Source organism: Salvelinus namaycush, unplaced genomic scaffold, assembly GCF_016432855.1.
Source record: "Salvelinus namaycush isolate Seneca unplaced genomic scaffold, SaNama_1.0 Scaffold904, whole genome shotgun sequence".
NCBI classification, from domain to species: domain Eukaryota; kingdom Metazoa; phylum Chordata; class Actinopteri; order Salmoniformes; family Salmonidae; genus Salvelinus; species Salvelinus namaycush.
In genome coordinates, this window is record NW_024061647.1 from 17,641 (window position 1) to 40,515 (window position 22,875).

At 48.1% G+C, this 22,875-nt stretch overlaps 1 protein-coding gene across 1 annotated transcript in view; it reads left to right on the plus strand.

Annotated features, from left to right (window-relative positions):
• Positions 1-18,735, plus strand: part of LOC120043412 (carboxypeptidase Z-like) — a 32,431-nt gene extending 13,696 nt beyond the window's left edge. The window contains exons 9-14 of the mRNA XM_038987993.1: positions 6,288-6,355; positions 6,530-6,597; positions 8,699-8,838; positions 9,383-9,482; positions 14,247-14,392; positions 17,140-18,735. Coding sequence (XP_038843921.1) covers positions 6,288-6,355; positions 6,530-6,597; positions 8,699-8,838; positions 9,383-9,482; positions 14,247-14,392; positions 17,140-17,394 — 777 coding nt within the window. The 3' untranslated portion in view covers positions 17,395-18,735. The remainder of the gene's footprint in view (positions 1-6,287; positions 6,356-6,529; positions 6,598-8,698; positions 8,839-9,382; positions 9,483-14,246; positions 14,393-17,139) is intronic.
• The last annotated feature ends 4,140 nt before the right edge of the window (positions 18,736-22,875 follow it).

Below are 22,875 nucleotides of genomic sequence, written 5' to 3' on the forward strand. Positions count from 1 at the left end.
GCCCTGTCCTACACCTGACCAACAGGTATCCTGTCCTGTCCTACACCTGATGAACAGGTACCCTGTCCTGTCCTCCACCTGACCAACAGGTACCCTGTTCTGTCCTACACCTGACCAACAGGTACCCTGTCCTGTCCTACACCTGACCAACAGGTACCCTGTCCTGTCCTACACCTGATGAACAGGTACCCTGTCCTGTCCTACACCTGACCAACAGGTACCCTGTTCTGTCCTACACCTGATGAACAGGTACCCTGTCCTGTCCTACACCTGACCAACAGGTACCCTGTCCTGTCCTCCACCTGACCAACAGGTACCCTGTCCTGTCCTTCACCTGACCAACAGGTACCCTGTCCTGTCCTCCACCTGACCAACAGGTACCCTGTTCTGTCCTACACCTGACCAACAGGTACCCTGTCCTGTCCTCCACCTGATGAACAGGTACCCTGTCCTGTCCTACACCTGACCAACAGGTACCCTGTCCTGTCCTACACCTGACCAACAGGTACCCTGTCCTGTCCTACACCTGACCAACAGGTACCCTGTCCTGTCCTTCACCTGACCAACAGGTACCCTGTCCTGTCCTACACCTGACCAACAGGTACCCTGTCCTGTCCTACACCTGATGAACAGGTACCCTGTCCTGTCCTCCACCTGACCAACAGGTACCCTGTCCTGTAATACACCTGACCAACAGGTACCCTGTCCTGTCCTACACCTGATGAACAGGTACCCTGTCCTGTCCTACACCTGACCAACAGGTACCCTGTCCTGTCCTACACCTGATGAACAGGTACCCTGTCCTGTACTACACCTGACCAACAGGTACCCTGTTCTGCCCTACACCTGACCACCAGGTACCCTGTCCTGTCCTACACCTGACCAACAGGTACCCTGTCCTGTCCTACACCTGACCAACAGGTTACCCTGTCCTGTCCTACACCTGATGAACAGGTACCCTGTCCTGTCCTCCACCTGACCAACAGGTACCCTGTCCTGTCCTACACCTGACCACCAGGTACCCTGTCCTGTCCTACACCTGACCAACAGGTACCCTGTCCTGTCCTACACCTGATGAACAGGTACCCTGTCCTGTCCTACACCTGACCAACAGGTACCCTGTCCTGTCCTACACCTGATGAACAGGTACCCTGTCCTGTCCTACACCTGATGAACAGGTACCCTGTCCTGTACTACACCTGACCAACAGGTACCCTGTCCTACACCTGACCAACAGGTACCCTGTCCTGTCCTACACCTGACCAACAGGTACTCTGTCCTGTCCTCCACCTGACCAACAGGTACCCTGTCCTGTCCTACACCTGACCAACAGGTACCCTGTCCTGTCCTACACCTGACCAACAGGTACCCTGTCCTGTCCTACACCTGACCAACAGGTATCCTGCCCTGTCCTACACCTGATGAACAGGTACCCTGTCCTATCCTAGACCTGACCAACAGGTACCCTGTCCTACACCTGACCAACAGGTACCCTGTCCTGTCCTACACCTGACCAACAGGTACCCTGTCCTACACCTGACCAACAGGTACCCTGTCCTGTCCTACACCTGACCAACAGGTACCCTGTCCTACACCTGACCAACAGGTACCCTGTCCTGTCCTACACCTGACCAACAGGTATCCTGCCCTGTCCTACACCTGATGAACAGGTACCCTGTCCTGTCCTACACCTGACCAACAGGTACCCTGTCCTGTCCTACACCTGACCAACAGGTATCCTGCCCTGTCCTACACCTGACCAACAGGTACCCTGTCCTGTCCTACACCTGATGAACAGGTACCCTGTCCTGTACTACACCTGACCAACAGGTACCCTGTTCTGCCCTACACCTGACCAACAGGTACCCTGTCCTGTCCTACACCTGACCAACAGGTACCCTGTCCTGTCCTACACCTGACCAACAGGTACCCTGTCCTGTCCTACACCTGACCAACAGGTACCCTGTCCTACACCTGATGAGCAGGTACCCTGTCCTGTCCTACACCTGATGAGCAGGTACCCTGTCCTGTCCTACACCTGACCAACAGGTACCCTGTCCTGTCCTACACCTGACCAACAGGTACCCTGTCCTGTCCTACACCTGACCAACAGGTACCCTGTCCTGTCCTACACCTGACCAACAGGTACCCTGTCCTGTCCTACACCTGACCAACAGGTACCCTGTCCTACACCTGACCAACAGGTACCTTGTCCTGTCCTACACCTGATGAACAGGTACCCTGTCCTACACCAGACCAACAGGTATCCTGTCCTGTCCTCCACCTGACCAACAGGTACCCTGTCCTGTCCTACACCTGATGAACAGGTACCGTGTCCTACACCTGACCAACAGGTACCCTGTCCTACATCTGATGAACAGGTACCTGTCCTGTCCTACACCTGACCAACAGGTACCCTGTCCTGTCCTACACCTGACCAACAGGTACCCTGTCCTGTCCTACACCTGACCAACAGGTACCCTGTCCTGTCCTACACCTGACCAACAGGTACCCTGTTCTGCCCTACACCTGACCAACAGGTACCCTGTCCTGTCCTACACCTGACCAACAGGTACCCTGTCCTACACCTGACCAACAGGTACCCTGTCCTGTACTACACCTGACCAACAGGTACCCTGTCCTGTCCTCCACCTGACCAACAGGTACCCTGTCCTGTAATACACCTGACCAACAGGTACCCTGTCCTGTCCTCCACCTGACCAACAGGTACCCTGTTCTGCCCTACACCTGACCAACAGGTACCCTGTCCTGTAATACACCTGACCAACAGGTACCCTGTCCTGTCCTCCACCTGACCAACAGGTACCCTGTCCTGTCCTACACCTGACCAACAGGTACCCTGTCCTGTCCTACACCTGATGAACAGGTACCGTGTCCTACACCTGACCAACAGGTACCCTGTCCTGTCCTACACCTGACCAACAGGTGCCCTGTCCTGACCAACAGGTGCCCTGTCCTGACCAACATGTGTCCTGTCCTACACCTGACCAACAGGTACCCTGTCCTGTCCTACACCTGACCAACAGGTACCCTGTCCTGTCCTACACCTGACCAACAGGTACCCTGTCCTGTCCTACACCTGACCAACAGGTACCCTGTTCTGCCCTACACCTGACCAACAGGTACCCTGTCCTGTCCTACACCTGACCAACAGGTACCCTGTCCTACACCTGACCAACAGGTACCTTGTCCTGTCCTACACCTGATGAACAGGTACCCTGTCCTACACCAGACCAACAGGTATCCTGTCCTGTCCTCCACCTGACCAACAGGTACCCTGTCCTGTCCTACACCTGATGAACAGGTACCGTGTCCTACACCTGACCAACAGGTACCCTGTCCTACATCTGATGAACAGGTACCTGTCCTGTCCTACACCTGACCAACAGGTACCCTGTCCTGTCCTACACCTGACCAACAGGTACCCTGTCCTGTCCTACACCTGACCAACAGGTACCCTGTCCTGTCCTACACCTGACCAACAGGTACCCTGTTCTGCCCTACACCTGACCAACAGGTACCCTGTCCTGTCCTACACCTGACCAACAGGTACCCTGTCCTACACCTGACCAACAGGTACCCTGTCCTGTACTACACCTGACCAACAGGTACCCTGTCCTGTCCTCCACCTGACCAACAGGTACCCTGTCCTGTAATACACCTGACCAACAGGTACCCTGTCCTGTCCTCCACCTGACCAACAGGTACCCTGTTCTGCCCTACACCTGACCAACAGGTACCCTGTCCTGTAATACACCTGACCAACAGGTACCCTGTCCTGTCCTCCACCTGACCAACAGGTACCCTGTCCTGTCCTACACCTGACCAACAGGTACCCTGTCCTGTCCTACACCTGATGAACAGGTACCGTGTCCTACACCTGACCAACAGGTACCCTGTCCTGTCCTACACCTGACCAACAGGTGCCCTGTCCTGACCAACAGGTGCCCTGTCCTGACCAACATGTGTCCTGTCCTACACCTGACCAACAGGTGTCCTGTCCTGTCCTCCACCTGACCAACAGGTACCCTGTCCTACATCTGATGAACAGGTACCTGTCCTGTCCTACACCTGACCAACAGGTACCCTGTCCTACATCTGATGAACAGGTACCTGTCCTGTCCTACACCTGACCAACAGGTACCCTGTCCTACATCTGATGAACAGGTACCTGTCCTGTCCTACACCTGACCAACAGGTACCCTGTCCTGTCCTACACCTGACCAACAGGTACCCTGTCCTGTCCTACACCTGACCAACAGGTACCCTGTTCTGCCCTACACCTGACCAACAGGTACCCTGTCCTACACCTGACCAACAGGTACCCTGTCCTACACCTGACCAACAGGTACCCTGTCCTGTCCTCCACCTGACCAACAGGTACCCTGTTCTGCCCTACACCTGACCAACAGGTACCCTGTCCTGTCCTACACCTGACCAACAGGTACCCTGTCCTGTCCTACACCTGACCAACAGGTACCCTGTCCTGTCCTACACCTGATGAACAGGTACCGTGTCCTACACCTGACCAACAGGTACCCTGTCCTGTCCTACACCTGACCAACAGGTGCCCTGTCCTGACCAACAGGTGCCCTGTCCTGACCAACATGTGTCCTGTCCTACACCTGACCAACAGGTGTCCTGTCCTGTCCTCCACCTGACCAACAGGTACCCTGTCCTGTCCTACACCTGACCAACAGGTACCCTGTCCTGTCCTACACCTGACCAACAGGTACCCTGTCCTGTCCTACACCTGACCAACAGGTACCCTGTCCTGTCCTACACCTGACCAACAGGTACCCTGTCCTGTACTACACCTGACCAACAGGTACCCTGTCCTACACCTGATGAACAGGTACCCTGTCCTGTCCTACACCTGACCAACAGGTACCCTGTCCTACACCTGACCAACAGGTACCCTGTCCTACACCTGACCAACAGGTACCCTGTCCTGTCCTACACCTGACCAACAGGTACCCTGTCCTGTACTACACCTGACCAACAGGTACCCTGTCCTGTACTACACCTGACCAACAGGTACCCTGTCCTGTCCTCCACCTGACCAACGGGTACCCTGTTCTGCCCTACACCTGACCAACAGGTACCCTGTCCTGTCCTACACCTGACCAACAGGTACCCTGTCCTGTCCTACACCTGATGAACAGGTACCGTGTCCTACACCTGACCAACAGGTACCCTGTCCTGTCCTACACCTGACCAACAGGTGCCCTGTCCTGACCAACATGTGTCCTGTCCTACACCTGACCAACAGGTGTCCTGTCCTGTCCTCCACCTGACCAACAGGTACCCTGTTCTGTCCTACACCTGACCAACAGGTACCCTGTTCTGTCCTACACCTGACCAACAGGTACCCTGTTCTGTCCTACACCTGACCAACAGGTACCCTGTCCTACACCTGACCACCAGGTACCCTGTCCTGTCCTACACCTGACCAACAGGTACCCTGTCCTGTCCTACACCTGACCAACAGGTACCCTGTCCTGTACTACACCTGACCACCAGGTACCCTGTCCTGTACTACACCTGACCAACAGGTACCCTGTCCTGTCCTCCACCTGACCAACAGGTACCCTGTCCTGTCCTCCACCTGACCAACAGGTACCCTGTCCTGTCCTACACCTGACCAACAGGTACCCTGTCCTGTACTACACCTGACCAACAGGTACCCTGTCCTACACCTGATGAACAGGTACCCTGTCCTACACCTGACCAACAGGTACCCTGTCCTACACCTGACCAACAGGTACCCTGTCCTGTCCTCCACCTGACCAACAGGTACCCTGTCCTGTCCTCCACCTGATGAACAGGTACCGTGTCCTACACCTGACCAACAGGTACCCTGTCCTACACCTGACCAACAGGTACCCTGTCCTGTCCTCCACCTGACCAACAGGTACCCTGTCCTGTCCTCCACCTGACCAACAGGTACCCTGTCCTGTCCTCCACCTGATGAACAGGTACCGTGTCCTACACCTGACCAACAGGTACCCTGTCCTACACCTGACCAACAGGTACCCTGTCCTGTCCTACACCTGACCAACAGGTACCCTGTCCACCACCTGGCCAACAGGTACCCTGTCCTCCACCTGACCAACAGGTACCCTATTCCCTATATAGTTCACTACTTTAGACCCATAGTGCCATTTGGGACGGACACATAGTTTATGTCAGGGGTGAAAACCTCTTCTGTTCCCAGGCTAGAAAATGCCATGTTACAGAGTGTGACTGTGTGTCCCTCTCTGCAGGCGTTTAAGCAGCTGGCCCGGACGTACGCAGACTCTCACGCCAGCATGGCCGACAACAACACAGAGAGGTGATTATATTCCTATCTATTATTATGAATGATTATATTACACCCTGTTACATGACCTTTATATTGTATATTCTAGGTGTGGAGCGTCCTTCATCAGGTGCAGAGTTCTCCTCCTCCTCCTCCTCCCCTCCTCGTAACATTACTGCCAGATAACGTATATATTGTATATTCTAGGTGTGGAGCGTCCTTCATCAGGAGCGGAGGCATCATCAACGGAGCTTTGTGGTACAGCTTCCCAGGGGGTAGGGAACCTTCTATATCTTCTCCTCTCTCCTCATAACATTCTGTCCTCCTCTCCTCCTCTCCTCATAACATTCTGTCCTCCTCTCCTCCTCTCTTCTCTAACCCTCTCCTCCTCCTCCTCCTCCTCCTCCTCTTTATAACATTCTGTCTCTCCTCCTCTCCATAAAACCTCTTGGAAATAGGGGGCGCTGTTTTCACTTTGGGAAAAAATCGTGCCCAAATTAAACGGCCTCGTACTCTGTTCTAGATGTTACAATATTATTATTACTATTGAATAGAAAACACTCTGACGTTTCTAAAACTGTTTGAATTATATCTGTGAGTAAAACAGAACTCATTTGGCAGCAAACTTCCAAACAGGAAGTGAAAATTCTGAAAATGGGGCTCTGTGTCAGGGCTTTCCTATTCAATTGCCTTATATTTATGGATCTGTATGCACTTCATACGCCTTCCACTAGATGTCAACAGGCAGTAGAATGTTGAATGGGGTGTCTAGCTTGATGTGAGACCGAATGAGAGCTTTTGGAGTGACAGGTCCGCCCTATTGGCAGTATTCAACTGCGCACCAGGGAACCCCACATTGTCTTCTGAAATGCGTTAGGTATACACGACGAAATGCTCCGTCTTGGACTTTATTGGATACATATGAGAAAAACATCATAAAGATGGATTTTCAACCGAGTTTGACCAGTTTATTCGATGTTTATTGTGACTTTTGGAATTTTTCGTTCCATGCGCCAAGAGATGATGGACACGTGTGAGCCACAATGCTAGCCAAAGTTGCTAATTCGACAGAAGAAATGGACATTCTAAAACAAAACAACGATTTATTGTGGAACTAGGACTCATTGCACTACATTCTGATGGAAGATCATCAAAGGTAAGAGAATATTTATGATGTTATTTCGTATTTTTGTGGTATATGTTGGCTCCAACAAGGCGGAGAATTGCTGGGCGCTGTCTCACAATATTGCATGCTGTACTTTGTACTAAAGTTATTTTTTAAGATCTAACACAGCGGTTGCATTAAGAACCAGTGTATATTTCATTTGCTGTACAACATGTATTTTTTTGTAAAGTTTATGATGAGTTTTTTGGTTAGATTACGTGACTGTCCAAAATTTCTCCGGACAATTTGGTGCATTATGGCCGACGTATTCACAATGTAAAACCAGGATTTGTAGCTATAAATATGCACATTTTCGAACAAAACATAAATGTATTGTATAACATGATGTTATAAGACTGTCATCTGATGAAGTTGTTCAAAGGTTAGTGATTAATTTTATCTCTATTTGTGGGTTTTGTGAAAGCTACCTTTGCGGTGGAAAAATGGCGTTGTGTTTTTGGATATTGTGGTGAGCTAACATAAATATATGTTGTGTTTTCGCTGTAAAACACTTAAAAAATAGGAAATATTGGCTGGATTCACAAGATGTTTATCTTTCATTTGCTGTACAACATGTATTTTTCATAAATGTTTTATGATGAGTATTTATGTATTTCACGTTGCTCTCTGTAATTATTCTGGCTGTTTTGGTGCTATTTGTGACGGTGGCTGCAATGTAAAACTACGATTTATACCTATAAATATGCACATTTTCAAACAAAACATAAATGTATTGTATAACATGATGTTATAAGACTGTCATCTGATGAAGTTGTTCAAAGGTTAGTGATTAATTTTATCTCTATTTGTGGGTTTTGTTAAAGCTACCTTTGCGGTGGAAACATGGCGTTGTGTGTTTGGCTATTGTGGTGAGCTAACATAAATATATATTGTGTTTTCGCTGTAAAACATTTTAAAAATCGGAAATGTTGGCTGGATTCACAAGATGTTTATCTTTCATTTGCTGTATTGGACTTGTGATTTCATGAAATTATATTATATGATATCCCTGTGGCGCTAGGCTAGGCTATGCTAGTCAGCTTTTTTGATGAGGATGATCCCGGATCCGGGATGGGGGGTCCGTAGAGGTTCTTCCCCCTCTTATTCCTGTCTCTCTGTCTGTTAACTCTCTGTACCTGTGTGTCTAGTGTATATATCTACTGTGTGTGTGTGTGTGTGTGTCCTAACTCTCTATTTCTCCGGTACCGTAGGCATGTCAGACTTTAACTACCTCCACACTAACTGTCTGGAGATTACGGTGGAGCTGGGCTGTGACAAGTTCCCTTCTGAAGAGGAGCTCTACCCAGAGTGGCTCAGGAACAAGGAGGCCCTGCTCAGTTTCATGGAGTCGGTGGGTCTGCCTTTCAATTGGCCCAGCGACCAGGCAGCCATTTTGTGCCGTAGTTATACCGTAGAAGGCCTATGTGTTATCTCATCATTTTTTGACCATGTTTAATGTCCTTATCAGTGGTGGCTGGTGGACAGAGATATAGGAGGACAGCTGGCTCTTTGTAATGGCTGGAATGGAAAACATGGAATTGTATATTGAGCACCTGGAAAACATGTGTTTGATGTGTCTAAAACCGTTCCATTCATTCCGATATAGCCGTTATGTTAAGCTGCCGTCCCACTATATATTTCTCCCGCCCACCAGCCTCCACTGACCTTAGCATTCCCTGTCATTCCCTGATAGGTCAGCAAATTCTGGAAAATTTCCTGGGTTTCCAAAAAATCCTGGTTGGAAGATCCATGGAATCAGGGGGGAACAAGTAGTAAATCCAGGAATCTTTCAACTGAGATTCTGGAAAACCGGGGAATTTTGTTAAAATAACCCTGTCATTCCCCAAGCCTGATGTTCCCTGGTGTTATTCCCTGTCGTTCCTTCTCTTCTCCAGGTCCACAGAGGTATTAAGGGAGTGGTGAAGGATGAGGAGGGCTATGGAATTAAAGGAGCGTCCATATCTGTCAGGGGAATACGTAAAGATGTCACCACAGGTAACCACCGTAATAACTGATAGCCATAGTTCCGGATAATGTCTGCAACCCAAAATGGCTACTTCTGAGCAGGGTTCTCTGTTAGAGCTCTATGGAGGGAGAAAGGAGCCCAAAATGACTACTTCTGAGCAGGGTTCTCTGTTAGAGCTCTATGGAGGGAGAAAGGAGCCCAAAATGGCTACTTCTGAGCAGGGCCCTCTGTTAGAGCTCTATGGAGGGAGAAAGGAGCCAAAATGGCTACTTCTGAGCGTGGTCCTCTGTTAGAGCTCTATGGAGGGAGAAAGGAGCCCAAATGGCTGCTTCTGAGCAGGGCCCTCTGTTAGAGCTCTATGGAGGGAGAAAGGAGCCCAAAATGGCTACTTCTGAGCGTGGTCCTCTGTTAGAGCTCTATGGAGGGAGAAAGGAGCCCAAAATGGCTGCTTCTGAGCAGGGCCCTCTGTTAGAGCTCTATGGAGGGAGAAAGGAGCCAAAATGGCTACTTCTGAGCGTGGTCCTCTGTTAGAGCTCTATGGAGGGAGAAAGGAGCCCAAAATGGCTGCTTCTGAGCAGGGCCCTCTGTTAGAGCTCTATGGAGGGAGAAAGGAGCCCAAAATGGCTGCTTCTGAGCAGGGCCCTCTGTTAGAGCTCTATGGAGGGAGAAAGGAGCCAAAATGGCTGCTTCTGAGCAGGGCCCTCTGTTAGAGCTCTATGAAGGGAGAAAGGAGCCCAAATGGCTACGTCTGAGCAGGGCCCTCTGTTAGAGCTCTATGGAGGGAGAAAGGAGCCCAAAATGGCTACTTCTGAGCAGGGTCCTCTGTTAGAGCTCTATGGGGGGAGAAAGGAGCCCAAAATGGCTACTTCTGAGCAGGGTCCTCTGTTAGAGCTCTATGGAGGGAGAAAGGAGCCCAAAATGGCTGCTTCTGAGCAGGGTCCTCTGCTAGAGCTCTATGGAGGGAGAAAGGAGCCCAAAATGGCTACTTCTGAGCAGGGTTCTCTGTTAGAGCTCTATGGAGGGAGAAAGGAGCCAAAATGGCTACTTCTGAGCAGGGCCCTCTGTTAGAGCTCTATGGAGGGAGAAAGGAGCCAAAATGGCTGCTTCTGAACGTGGTCCTCTGTTAGAGCTCTATGGAGGGAGAAAGGAGCCCAAAATGGCTAGTTCTGAGCAGGTTACTCTGTTAGAGCTCTATGGAGGGAGAAAGGAGCCCAAAATGGCTACTTCTGAGCGTGGTCCTCTGTTAGAGCTCTATGGAGGGAGAAAGGAGCCCAAAATGGCTGCTTCTGAGCAGGGCCCTCTGTTAGAGCTCTATGGAGGGAGAAAGGAGCCAAAATGGCTACTTCTGAGCAGGGCCCTCTGTTAGAGCTCTATGAAGGGAGAAAGGAGCCCAAATGGCTACGTCTGAGCAGGGCCCTCTGTTAGAGCTCTATGGAGGGAGAAAGGAGCCCAAAATGGCTACTTCTGAGCAGGGTCCTCTGTTAGAGCTCTATGGGGGGAGAAAGGAGCCCAAAATGGCTACTTCTGAGCAGGGTCCTCTGTTAGAGCTCTATGGAGGTAGAAAGGAGCCCAAAATGGCTACTTCTGAGCAGGGTCCTCTGTTAGAGCTCTATGGAGGGAGAAAGGAGCCCAAAATGGCTGCTTCTGAGCAGGGTCCTCTGCTAGAGCTCTATGGAGGGAGAAAGGAGCCATTTGGGACATAGATCATAACTGGTCATAACAGAGCTTTTAATAGATAATAAACAAAAAAATTCTCATGGTGGTTACCCTGTAACAACATGTCACTGTCTCCTTCCCTGTCTCCTTCCCTGTCTCCCTCCTTCCCTGTCTCCCTCCTTCCCTGTCTCCCTCCTTCCCTGTCTCCCTCCTTCCCTGTCTCCTCCTTCCCTGTCTCCTCCTTCCCTGTCTCCTTCCTTCCCTGTCTCCTCCTTCCCTGTCTCCCTCCTTCCCTGTCTCCTTCCTTCCCTGTCTCCCTCCTTCCCTGTCTCCTCCTTCCCTGTCTCCCTCCTTCCCTGTCTCCTTCCTTCCCTGTCTCCCTTCTTCCCTGTCTCCCTCCTTCCCTGTCTCCCTCCTTCCCTGTCTCCCTCCTTCCCTGTCTCCCTCCTTCCCTGTCTCCTTCCTTCCCTGTCTCCTCCTTCCCTGTCTCCCTCCTTCCCTGTCTCCTCCTTCCCTGTCTCCTTCCCTGTCTCCCTCCTTCCCTGTCTCCCTCCTTCCCTGTCTCCTCCTTCCCTGTCTCCCTCCTTCCCTGTCTCCTTCCCTGTCTCCTTCCCTGTCTCCGTCCTTCCCTGTCTCCCTCCTTCCTTCCCTGTCTCCTTCCCTGTCTCCGTCCTTCCCTGTCTCCCTCCTTCCCTGTCTCCTTCCCTTCTCCTTCCCTGTCTCCCTCCTTCCCTGTCTCCTTCCCTTCTCCTTCCCTGTCTCCTTCCCTTCTCCTTCCCTTCTCCTTCCCTGTCTCCCCTTTTCATCCCTCTCTCCCTCCCTCCTAACTCCCTCTCTCTCTCAATTCAATTTAAGGGCTTTGTTGGCATTGGAAACATTTGTTAACATTGCCAATGCAAATGAAATAGATAATAAACAAAAATGAAATAAACAATAAAAATTACACTCCCAGAAGTTCCAAAAGAATAAAGACATTTCAAATGTCATATTATGTATTTATACAGTGTTGTAGCAATGTGCAAATAGTTAAAGTACAAAAGGGGAAATAAATAAATATGGGTTGTATTTACAATGGTGTTTGTTCTTCACTGGTTGACCTTTTCTTGTGGCAACAGGTCACATCTTGCTGCTGTGATGGCACACTGTGGTATTTCACCCAGTAGATATGGGAGTTTATCAAAATTAGATATGTTTTTGAATTCTTTGTGGATCTGTGTAATCTGAGGGAAATATGTGTCTCTAATATGGTCATACATTTGGCAGGAGGTTAGGAAGTGCAGCTCAGTTTCCACCTCATTTTGTGGGCAGTGTGCACATAGCCTGTCTTCTCTTGAAAGCCAGGTCTGCCTATGGCGGCCTTTCTCAATAGCAAGGCTATGCTCACTGAGTCTGTACATAGTCAAAGCTTTCCTTAAGTTTGGGTCAGTCACAGTGGTCAGGTATTCTGCCGCTGTGTACTCTCTGTTTAGGTCCAAATAGCATTCTAGTTTGCTCTGTTTTTTTTCAAGTAATTATCTTTTTGCTTTCTGATGATTTGGTTGGGTCTAATTGTGTTGCTGTCCTGGGGCTCTGTGGGGTGTGTTTGTGTTTGTGAACAGAGCCCCAGGACCAGCTTGCTTAGGAGACTCTTCTCCAGGTTCATCTCTCTGTAGGTGATGGCTTTGTTATGGAAGGTTTGGGAATCGCTTTCTTTTAGGTGGTTGTAGAATTTAACGTCTCTTTTCTGGATTTTGATAATTAGTGGGTATCGGCCTAATTCTGCTCTGCATGCATTATCTGGTGTTCTACGTTGCACACAGAGGAGATTTTTGCAGAATTCTGCATGCAGAGTCTCAATTTGGTGTTTGTCCAATTGTGTTAATTCTTGGATGTTGAGCAGACCCCAGACCTCACAACCATAAAGGGCAATGGGTTCTATAACTGATTCAAGTATTTTTAGCCAGATCCTAATTGGTATGTTAAATGTTATGTTCCATTTGATGGCATAGAAGGCCCTTCTTGCCTTGTCTCTCAGATTGTTCCCAGCTTTGTGGAAGTTATCTGTGGTGCTGATGTTTAGGCCGAGGTATGTATAGTTTTTTGTGTGCTCTAGGGCAACGATGTCTAGATGGAATTTATATTTGTGGTCCTGGCGACTGGACTTTTTTTGGAACACCCTTATTTTTGTATTACTGAGATTTACTGTCAGGGCCCAGGTCTGACAGAATCTGTGCAGAAGATCTAGGTGCTGCTGTAGGCCATCCTTGGTTAGGGGGCAGAAGCACCAGATCATCAGCAAACAGTAGACATTTGACTTCAGATTCTAGTAGGGTGAGGCCGGGTGCTGCAGACTGTTCTAGTGCCCTCGCCAATTCGTTGATATATATGTTGAAGAGGGTGGGGCTTAAGCTACATCCCTGTCTCACCCCACGGCCCTGTGGGAAGAAATGTGTGTTTTTTGCCAATTTTAACCCCACACTTGTTGTTTGTGTACGTGGATTTTATAATGTCGAATGTTTTTCCCCAACACCTCTTCCCATCAATTTGTCTAGCAGACCTTCGTGCCAAATTGAGTCAAAAGCTTTTTTGAAGTCAACAAAGCATGAGAAGACTTTGCATTTGTTTTGGTTTGTTTATTTGTCAATTAGGGTGCGCAGGGTGAATACGTGGTCTGTCGTACGGTAATTTGGTAAAAAGCCAATTTGACATTTGCTCAGTACATTGTTTTCATTGAGGTAATGTGCGAGTGCTGTTAATGATAATGCAGAGGATTTTCCCAAGGTTACTGTTGACGCATATTCCACGGTAGTTATTGGGATCAAATTTGTCTCCACTTTTGTGGATTGGGGTGATCAGTCCTTGGTTCCAAATATTGGGGGAAGATGCCAGCGCTAAGGATGGTGTTAAAGAGTTTAAGAATAGCTCATTGGAATTTATTTTCTGTATATTTTATCATTTCATTGAGGATACCATCAACACCACAGGCTTTTTTGGTTTGAAGGGTTTGTATTTTGTCTTGTAGTTCATTCAATGTAATTGGAGAATCCAATGGGTTCTGGTCGTCTTTAATAGTTGTTTCTAAGATTTGTATTTGATCTCTCTCTCTCTCTCTCTCCGTCCCTCTCGCTCTCTCTCTCTCTCCCTGCCTCTCTCTAAAGCGGAGGATGGTGATTACTGGAGGTTAATGAACTCAGGAACACACATCATAACAGCATCAGCTAAAGGTTACTCCAAGGTCAGCAAGAGAATTTACCTGCCAGCTCACATGGAAAAAGCTGGGCGGGTCAACTTCGTGCTCAAAAAGGTACTTGTAAAGTTAGAGGTTTATCTGTGATCTGTGATGTTTCTGTGCCAGGATCAGTGTTTGAGATATATGATGTTGATGTTAGTGTCATGATATCTGAGGTGTTGATGTCAATGTCGTGATATCTGAGGTGTTGATGTCAGTGTCATGATATCTGAGGTGTTGATGTCATTGTCATGATATCTGAGGTGTTGATGTCATTGTCATGATATCTGAGGTGTTGATGTCAGTGTCATGATATCTGAGATGTTGATGTCAGTGGCATGATATCTGAGATGTTGATGTCAGTGTCACGATATCTGAGATGTTGATGTCAGTGTCACGATATCTGAGGTGTTGATGTCAGTGTCATGATATCTGAGGTGTATCATGTTGATGTCAGTGTCATGATATCTGAGGTGTTGATGTCAGTGTCATGATATCTGAGGTGTTGATGTCAGTGTCATGATATCTGAGGTGTTGATGTCAATGTCATGATATCTGAGGTGTTGATGTCAGTGTCATGATATCTGAGGTGTTGATGTCAGTGTCATGATATCTGAGGTGTTGATGTCATTGTCATGATATCTGAGGTGTTGATGTCAGTGTCATGATGTCTGAGGTGTTGATGTCAGTGTCATGATATCTGAGGTGTATTATGTTGATGTCAGTGTCATGATATCTGAGGTGTTGATGTCAGTGTCATGATATCTGAGGTGTTGATGTCAGTTTCATGATATCTGAGGTGTTGATGTCAGTGTTATGATATCTGAGGTGTTGATGTCAGTGTTATGATATCTGAGATGTTGATGTCAGTGTCATGATATCTAATGTGTTGATGTCAGTGTCATGATATCTGAGGTGTTGATGTCAGTGTCATGAAATCTGATGAGTTGATGTCAGTGTCATGATATCTGAGGTGTTGATGTCATTGTCATGATATCTGAGGTGTTGATGTCAGTGTCATGATGTCTGAGGTGTTGATGTCAGTGTCATGATATCTGAGGTGTTGATGTCAGTGTCATGATATCTGAGGTGTTGATGTCAGTGTCATGATATCTGAGGTGTTGAAGTCAGTGTCATGATATCTGAGGTGTTGATGTCAGTGTCATGATATCTGAGGTGTTGATGTCAGTGTCATGATATCTGAGATGTTGATGTCAGTGTCATGATATCTGAGGTGTTGAAGTCAGTGTCATGATATCTGAGGTGTTGATGTCAGTGTCATGATATCTGAGGTGTTGATGTCAGTGTCATGATATCTGAGGTGTTGATGTCAGTGGCATGATATCTGAGGTGTTGATGTCAGTGTCATGATATCTGAGGTGTTGAAGTCAGTGTCATGATATCTGATGTGTTGATGTCAGTGTCATGATATCTGAGGTGTTGATGTCAGTGTCATGATATCTGAGGTGTTGATGTCAGTGTCATGATATCTGATGTGTTGATGTCAGTGTCATGATATCTGAGGTGTTGATGTCAGTGTCAGTGTCATGATATCTGAGGTGTTGATGTCAGTGTCATGATATCTGAGATGTTGATGTCAGTGTCATGATATCTGAGGTGTTGAAGTCAGTGTCATGATATCTGATGTGTTGATGTCAGTGTCATGATATCTGAGGTGTTGATGTCAGTGTCATGATATCTGAGGTGTTGATGTCAGTGTCATGATATCTGAGGTGTTGATGTCAGTGTCATGATATCTGAGGTGTTGATGTCAGTGTCATGATATCTGAGGTGTTGATGTCAGTGTCACGATATCTGAGATGTTGATGTCAGTGTCATGATATCTGAGGTGTTGATGTCAGTGTCACGATATCTGAGATGTTGATGTCAGTGTCATGATATCTGAGATGTTGATGTCAGTGTCATGATATCTGATGTGTTGATGTCGGTGTCATGATGTCTGAGGTGTTGATGTCATTGTCATGATATCTGAGGTGTTGATGTCATTGTCATGATATCTGAGGTGTTGATGTCAGTGTCATGATATCTGAGGTGTTGATGTCATTGTCATGATATCTGAGGTGTTGATGTCAGTGTCATGATATCTGAGATGTTTTATATTTTTCACATCTCTTCTTCTTTCTCTCCTCCACCTTTTCTGTTTCCCTTATCCTGTTTCTGCCCTCCTCCTCCCCTCCTGTCTCCTCCTCCTCCTCCTTCTCCTAATCATCATCATCATCATCGTATTCTTCCTCTCCTCCCCCTCTCCCTCCTGGTCAGAGTAGAGCAGTAGAACCTGACTTCCTGTTATTCCCTAGCTACTCCCTGAACACCTGCCGGCTCCACCGATCATCATCATCATCATCATCATCTGAATATTCTTCCTCTTATCTTCCCCCGCTTCCCTCTCGTCTATCCTCCTCGTCCTCCTCATCCTCCTCCTTCTCCTCCTCCTACACCATGTCTGAGAGCAGTAGAACCAGACATATCACCTGTTGTTCTCCAGTTCATATGTCCTCCCTCCTCCCCTCTCCCTCTCCTCCCACTCCCTATCCTCCCTCTTCCCCTCTCCATTTTCTCCCTCATCCTCTCCTACCTCTCCTTTCCTCCCTCTTTCCCTCTCCCTCTCCCTCTCCATCATCCTCTACATCTCCCTCCTCCTCCTCTACATCTCCCTCCTCCTCCCCTACCTCTCATTAAAGATAGGTATTTGTCTCCTCTCCTCCAGGTCCCTGTACAGCCAGTAGGACCAGACTACCACCTGTTCCTCAGCTCCTCCCCTCCCTCTCATTAAAGATAGGTATTTGTCTCCTCTCCTCCAGGTCCCTGTACAGCCAGTAGGACCAGACTACCACCTGTTCCTCAGCTCCTCCCTGGACACTTACGACCGCTTCGACCCTTACAACCACTTCCAGAGCTACGGCCGCTCCGAGCCGGGAGAACCCAGAGAACCCAGGGAACCGGGGATGGGAGGAGAACCGGGGATGGGAGGAGAGCGGCAGGAGAAGCCATGGTGGTGGAACTACTTTACTCAGGCAGGGTTCTCTGCTCCCACCTGGCTGCTACGGAACTTCTAGAAGACTGGACAGAATAAAGACTGAAACGGCACACTATTCCCTTATTTGGTGCACTACATTTGACCAAAGCCCATAGTGCAGGGGGCCGTTGTAGCCTGCATCCCAAATGGCACCCTATTCCCTATATAGTGCACCCTATTCCCTATATAGTGTACCCTATTCCCTATATAGTGCACCCTATTCCCTATATAGTGTACCCTATTCCCTATATAGTGCACCCTATTCCCTATATAGTCAAAAGTAGTGCACTATAAAGGGGATGGGTGCTATGAGGAATGTCTCCTACTAGTAGAGGCATGAATTGGTTTTCAATATTTTTTGGTTTCTGGCCTCCATCACATTTAGCTCTGGCAGGAGAACCACCAACGTTCCCCTCATGTTACCAGAAGGCCTGTGTTCTGATTAGTCTTCCTGTGTAGATAGGCCAGGTACCTCGTCCACCAGGGGTACACCTGCCTCCACTATGGACAGGAGTCTGATCATGTGTTGTCTTGACCAGGAAGGATTCTGGGCCCCATTAACATATTGGGTGTTCTATTTAGAATGTTACATTAAGACATTCTGTTCACAACATTCCTCCTCTGAGTTCTGTTTTCCTCAGTGTTCTATTTAGAATGTTACATTAAGACATTCTGATCACAACATTCCTCCTCAGTGTTCTATTTAGAATGTTACATTAAGACATTCTGATCACAACATTCCTCCTCAGTGTTCTATTTAGAATGTTACATTAAGACATTCTGATCACAACATTCCTCCTCAGTGTTCTATTTAGAATGTTACATTAAGACATTCTGATCACAACATTCCTCCTCTGAGTTCTATTTAGAATGTTTCATTAAGACGTTCTGATCACAACATTCCTCCTCTGAGTTCTATTTAGAATGTTTCATTAAGACGTTCTGATCACAACATTCCTCCTCTGAGTTCTATTTAGAATGTTACATTAAGACATTCTGATCACAACATTCCTCCTCTGAGTTCTGTCTTCCTCAGTGTTCTAATAACGCTTCTGTTTCAATGTCTTTCTGTTACAACAAGTGGACTTGAGGATCTGACAGGTTGGGACACACACAAACCCTAGCGCGCACACACACACACACACACACACACACACACACACACACACACACATACACATACACATACACACAGAGACACACACTCCTCTCTGCCTCTTAGTGGTGGTCATTTGTCATTTTTAAGGATTGGGGGCAAATTCTAAACACACAGGCAGCTTGTGATGACTTACTGCCTTCAAGACTCAGCATGACTAAAGATACTCCTCTCCTCTCCTCCCCTACTCTCCTCTCCTCCCCCCTACTCTCCTCTCCTCCCCTACTCTCCTCTCCTCCCCTCTACTCTCCTCCCCTCCTCTCTCCTCCTCCCCTCCTCTCCTCTCCCCTACTCTCCCCCTCCCCTACTCTCCTCTCCCCTCCTCTACTCTCCCCTACTTTCCTCTCCTCTCCCCCCTCCCAAACTCTCTCTCTTTCTATGGCCCCTATCTATTTCCTTCACTAATGTTGACCAGGGTCCATAGGCCCTGACAGAGATGTTTGTATACTATATAAAACAGGTCATCAGAAGAGTTAAAGTCAGCTGTGTCAGTGTATAGCCTACCAGAATCACAACCCTCTTCATAAATCACTATTACATGTTTTGTCCGTCGGATGTATTTAATTTCAGATTGGATTAAAAATGGATAAAGGGATGAAGAATCCATTGGTCTTCCTATTTTCATGATTTAGGGTGTCATTAAAACTTCTGGCCACTAGATGGCGCCACAGTACACACAGTGAACCACCAGGCATTCACACTGCTTTGATGGGAGATGTCATGAGTTATTTTAACCAGAAGAGGGCGCAACAGTACATGAAATGAAGACCAGGCCACCTTTCACCCACAGGGGTGGAAATTAAACTATTGACGGAGAATAAAAAACAAGAGAGCATATAGATGAGAAAAAGTCCAGGCTTTGGGATTTAGAGAGAGAGATGTTATGTTATTCAAGTCTATGTGTTTTGTCCCAGTTATCTCTCCTTCCTCCTGAAGTGTGCACTCGATCACTAGGCCTACTGCCCACAAAACGATCTCTCCTTCCTCCTGAAGTGTACACTGATTCACTAGGCCTACTGCCCACACGTCTAAAAGCATTGGATTGGTGTTGTGGAGACATGGGCTAGAGAGAGTTTCCATATACCAGTCATCCCCTTTCAAATCTATGAAGGCAAGTGAACAAGTGCTCACTTGGAGAGATAATTGGGACATTGTGCCAGGCTACAGTCAGTTACTCTCCAAGCGACACAAAGGGAGGCAAGAGAATTCAATAGCCTATAAGGCTACTCTCTATTTTATAGCTATCTTTTCCTGGCTGTTAAATAATACTGAACACGAATATATAAAGGGGGGCCTCCCGAGTGGGGCAGTGGTCTAAGGCTGTGCCGCTAGAGATTCTGGGTTTGAGTCCAGGCTCTGTCTCAGTGGTCTAAGGCTGTGCCGCTAGAGATTCTGGGTTTGAGTCCAGGCTCTGTCTCAGTGGTCTAAGGCTGTGCTGCTAGAGATTCTGGGATTGAGTCCAGGCCCTGTCTCAGTGGTCTAAGGCTGTGCTGCTAGAGATTCTGGGATTGAGTCCAGGCTCTGTCTCAGTGGTCTAAGGCTGTGCTGCTAGAGATTCTGGGATTGAGTCCAGGCCCTGTCTCAGTGGTCTAAGGCTGTGCTGCTAGAGATTCTGGGATTGAGTCCAGGCTCTGTCTCAGTGGTCTAAGGCTGTGCCGCTAGAGATTCTGGGATTGAGTCCAGGCCCTGTCTCAGTGGTCTAAGGCTGTGCCGCTAGAGATTCTGGGATTGAGTCCAGGCCCTGTCTCAGTGGTCTAAGGCTGTGCTGCTAGAGATTCTGAGGTTGAGTCCAGGCCCTGTCTCAGTGGTCTAAGGCTGTGCCCCTAGAGATTCTGGGATTGAGTCCAGGCCCTGTCTCAGTGGTCTAAGGCTGTGCTGCTAGAGATTCTGGGTTTGAGTCCAAGCTCTGTCTCAGTGGTCTAAGGCTGTGCCGCTAGAGATTCTGGGTTTGAGTCCAAGCTCTGTCTCAGTGGTCTAAGGCTGTGCCCCTAGAGATTCTGGGTTTGAGGCCAGGCTCTGTCTCAGTGGTCTAAGGCTGTGCAGCTAGAGATTCTGGGATTGAGTCCAGGCTCTGTCTCAGTGGTCTAAGGCTGTGCTGCTAGAGATTCTGGGTTTGAGTCCAGGCTCTGTCTCAGTGGTCTAAGGCTGTGCCCCTAGAGATTCTGGGATTGAGTCCAGGCCCTGTCTCAGTGGTCTAAGGCTGTGCCCCTAGAGATTCTGGGATTGAATCCAGGCTCTGTCTCAGTGGTCTAAGGCTGTGCAGCTAGAGATTCTGGGATTGAGTCCAGGCTCTGTCTCAGTGGTCTAAGGCTGTGCTGCTAGAGATTCTGGGTTTGAGTCCAGGCTCTGTCTCAGTGGTCTAAGGCTGTGCAGCTAGAGATTCTGGGTTTGAGTCCAGGCTCTGTCTCAGTGGTCTAAGGCTGTGCAGCTAGAGATTCTGGGATTGAGTCCAGGCTCTGTCTCAGTGGTCTAAGGCTGTGCTGCTAGAGATTCTGGGTTTGAGTCCAGGCCCTGTCTCAGTGGCCTAAGGCACTGCATCGCTGTTGCTAGCTGTGCTGCTAGAGATTCTGGGATTGAGTCCAGGCTCTGTCTCAGTGGCCTAAGGCACTGCATCGCTGTTGCTAGCTGTGCTGCTAGAGATTCTGGGTTTGAGTCCATGCTCTGTCGCAGCCGACCGGGAGACCCATGGGGCGGCTAACAATTGACTCGGCGTCGTCCAGGTTAGGGAGGGTTTGGCCGGCAGGGATGTCCTTGTCCCATCGCGCTCTAGTGACTCCTGTGGCGGGCCGGGCCCACTGACCAGGGTCGCCAGGTGTACGGTGTTTCCTCCGGCACATTGGTACTGCTGATGTCCGGGTTAAGTGGGCATTGTGTTAAGAAGCAATGCTGCTTGGTTGAGTTGTGTTTCGGAGGACGCAGGGCTCTCGACCTTCACCTCTCCCGAGTCTGTAGGGGAGTTGCAGCGATGAGACAAGACTGTAACTACCAATTGGATTCGAGGAAATTGGGGAGAAAACGGGGTAAAACATATATAAAAGCAACATGCAAACCTTTCCAGAATTTTACTGAGTTACAGTTCATAAAAGGAAATCCAGTCAATTTAAATAAATAAATTAGGCCATGGATTTCACATGACTGGGCAGGGGTGCAGCCATGGGTGGGCCTGGGAGGGCATAGGCCCACCCACTGGGGAGCCAGGCCAATCAGAAGGAGTTTTTTCAGCACAAAAAGGCTTTATTACAGACAGAAATACTCCTCAGTTTCAGCAGCTGTCCGGGTGACTCGTCTCAGACCATCCCGCAGATAAAAAAGCCAGCTGTGGAGGTCCTGGGCTGGCGTGGTACACGTTTGTCTGCAGTTGTGAGGCCGGTTGGACGTACCACCAAATTCTCTAAATCGACATTAGAGGTGGCTTATGGTAGAGAAATTAACATTCGATTCTCTGGCAACAGCTCTGGTGGACATTCCTGCAGTCAGCATGCCAATTGCACGCTCCCTCAAAACTTGAGACATCTGTGGCATTGTGTTGTGTGACAAAACTGCTCATTTTAAAGTGGCCTTTTATTGTCCACAGCGGAAGGTGCACCTGTGTAATGATCATGCTGTTTAATCAGCTTCTTGATATGCCACACGTGTCAGGTTTGCTGGATTATCTTGACAAAAGAGAAATAAGCTTTTTTGAGCGTATGGAACATTTCAGGGATGTTTTATTTCAGCTCACGAAACGTAATACATGTTGTGTTTATATTTCTCTTCAGTGTATTGTAGGCCTGGGTCTACTGGGTCTACTGGGTCTACTGGGTCTACTCCACACACACATACTGTACTAAAATATACATGTTGTGTTTATATTTCTGTTCAGTGTATTGTAGGCCTGGGTCTACTCCACCACACTTCCACTGTGAACACACACACATACTGTACTAAAATATACATAAACTAAAGCTGTATATTGTTAAAAGGTTCCTAGACGGGATCCTTCAGGGGTTCTTCAAACTGAAACTGTTGGGGGAGGGGTTCCTACCTGTAAGGTCTTCTTTAAAAGGAAAGAACCCCTTTTAATGGATCCTCAAATAACCTTTTGAAGAACCGTTTGGGGTTCATTGTTATTATTAATAATAATCAGCGTAACAATAATATTATTAAAAACATAACAATAACAACAACAACACATTTTAGTTGTCAGTGTTTATTATGATTTTAGGGGCAAAGAAGAATTTAAAAAATCTAAATATGAGGTAAACTCCCAGCGGAGCCTGAAGTCCAGCGGGTTCATCCTCGGGCGTGTTGATGTTAAGTACCTGCACCTGCTGTTGTCTCAAATTCAAATCCACATTTTTCAGTTTGGCAGTTAGGTTTGTTAAG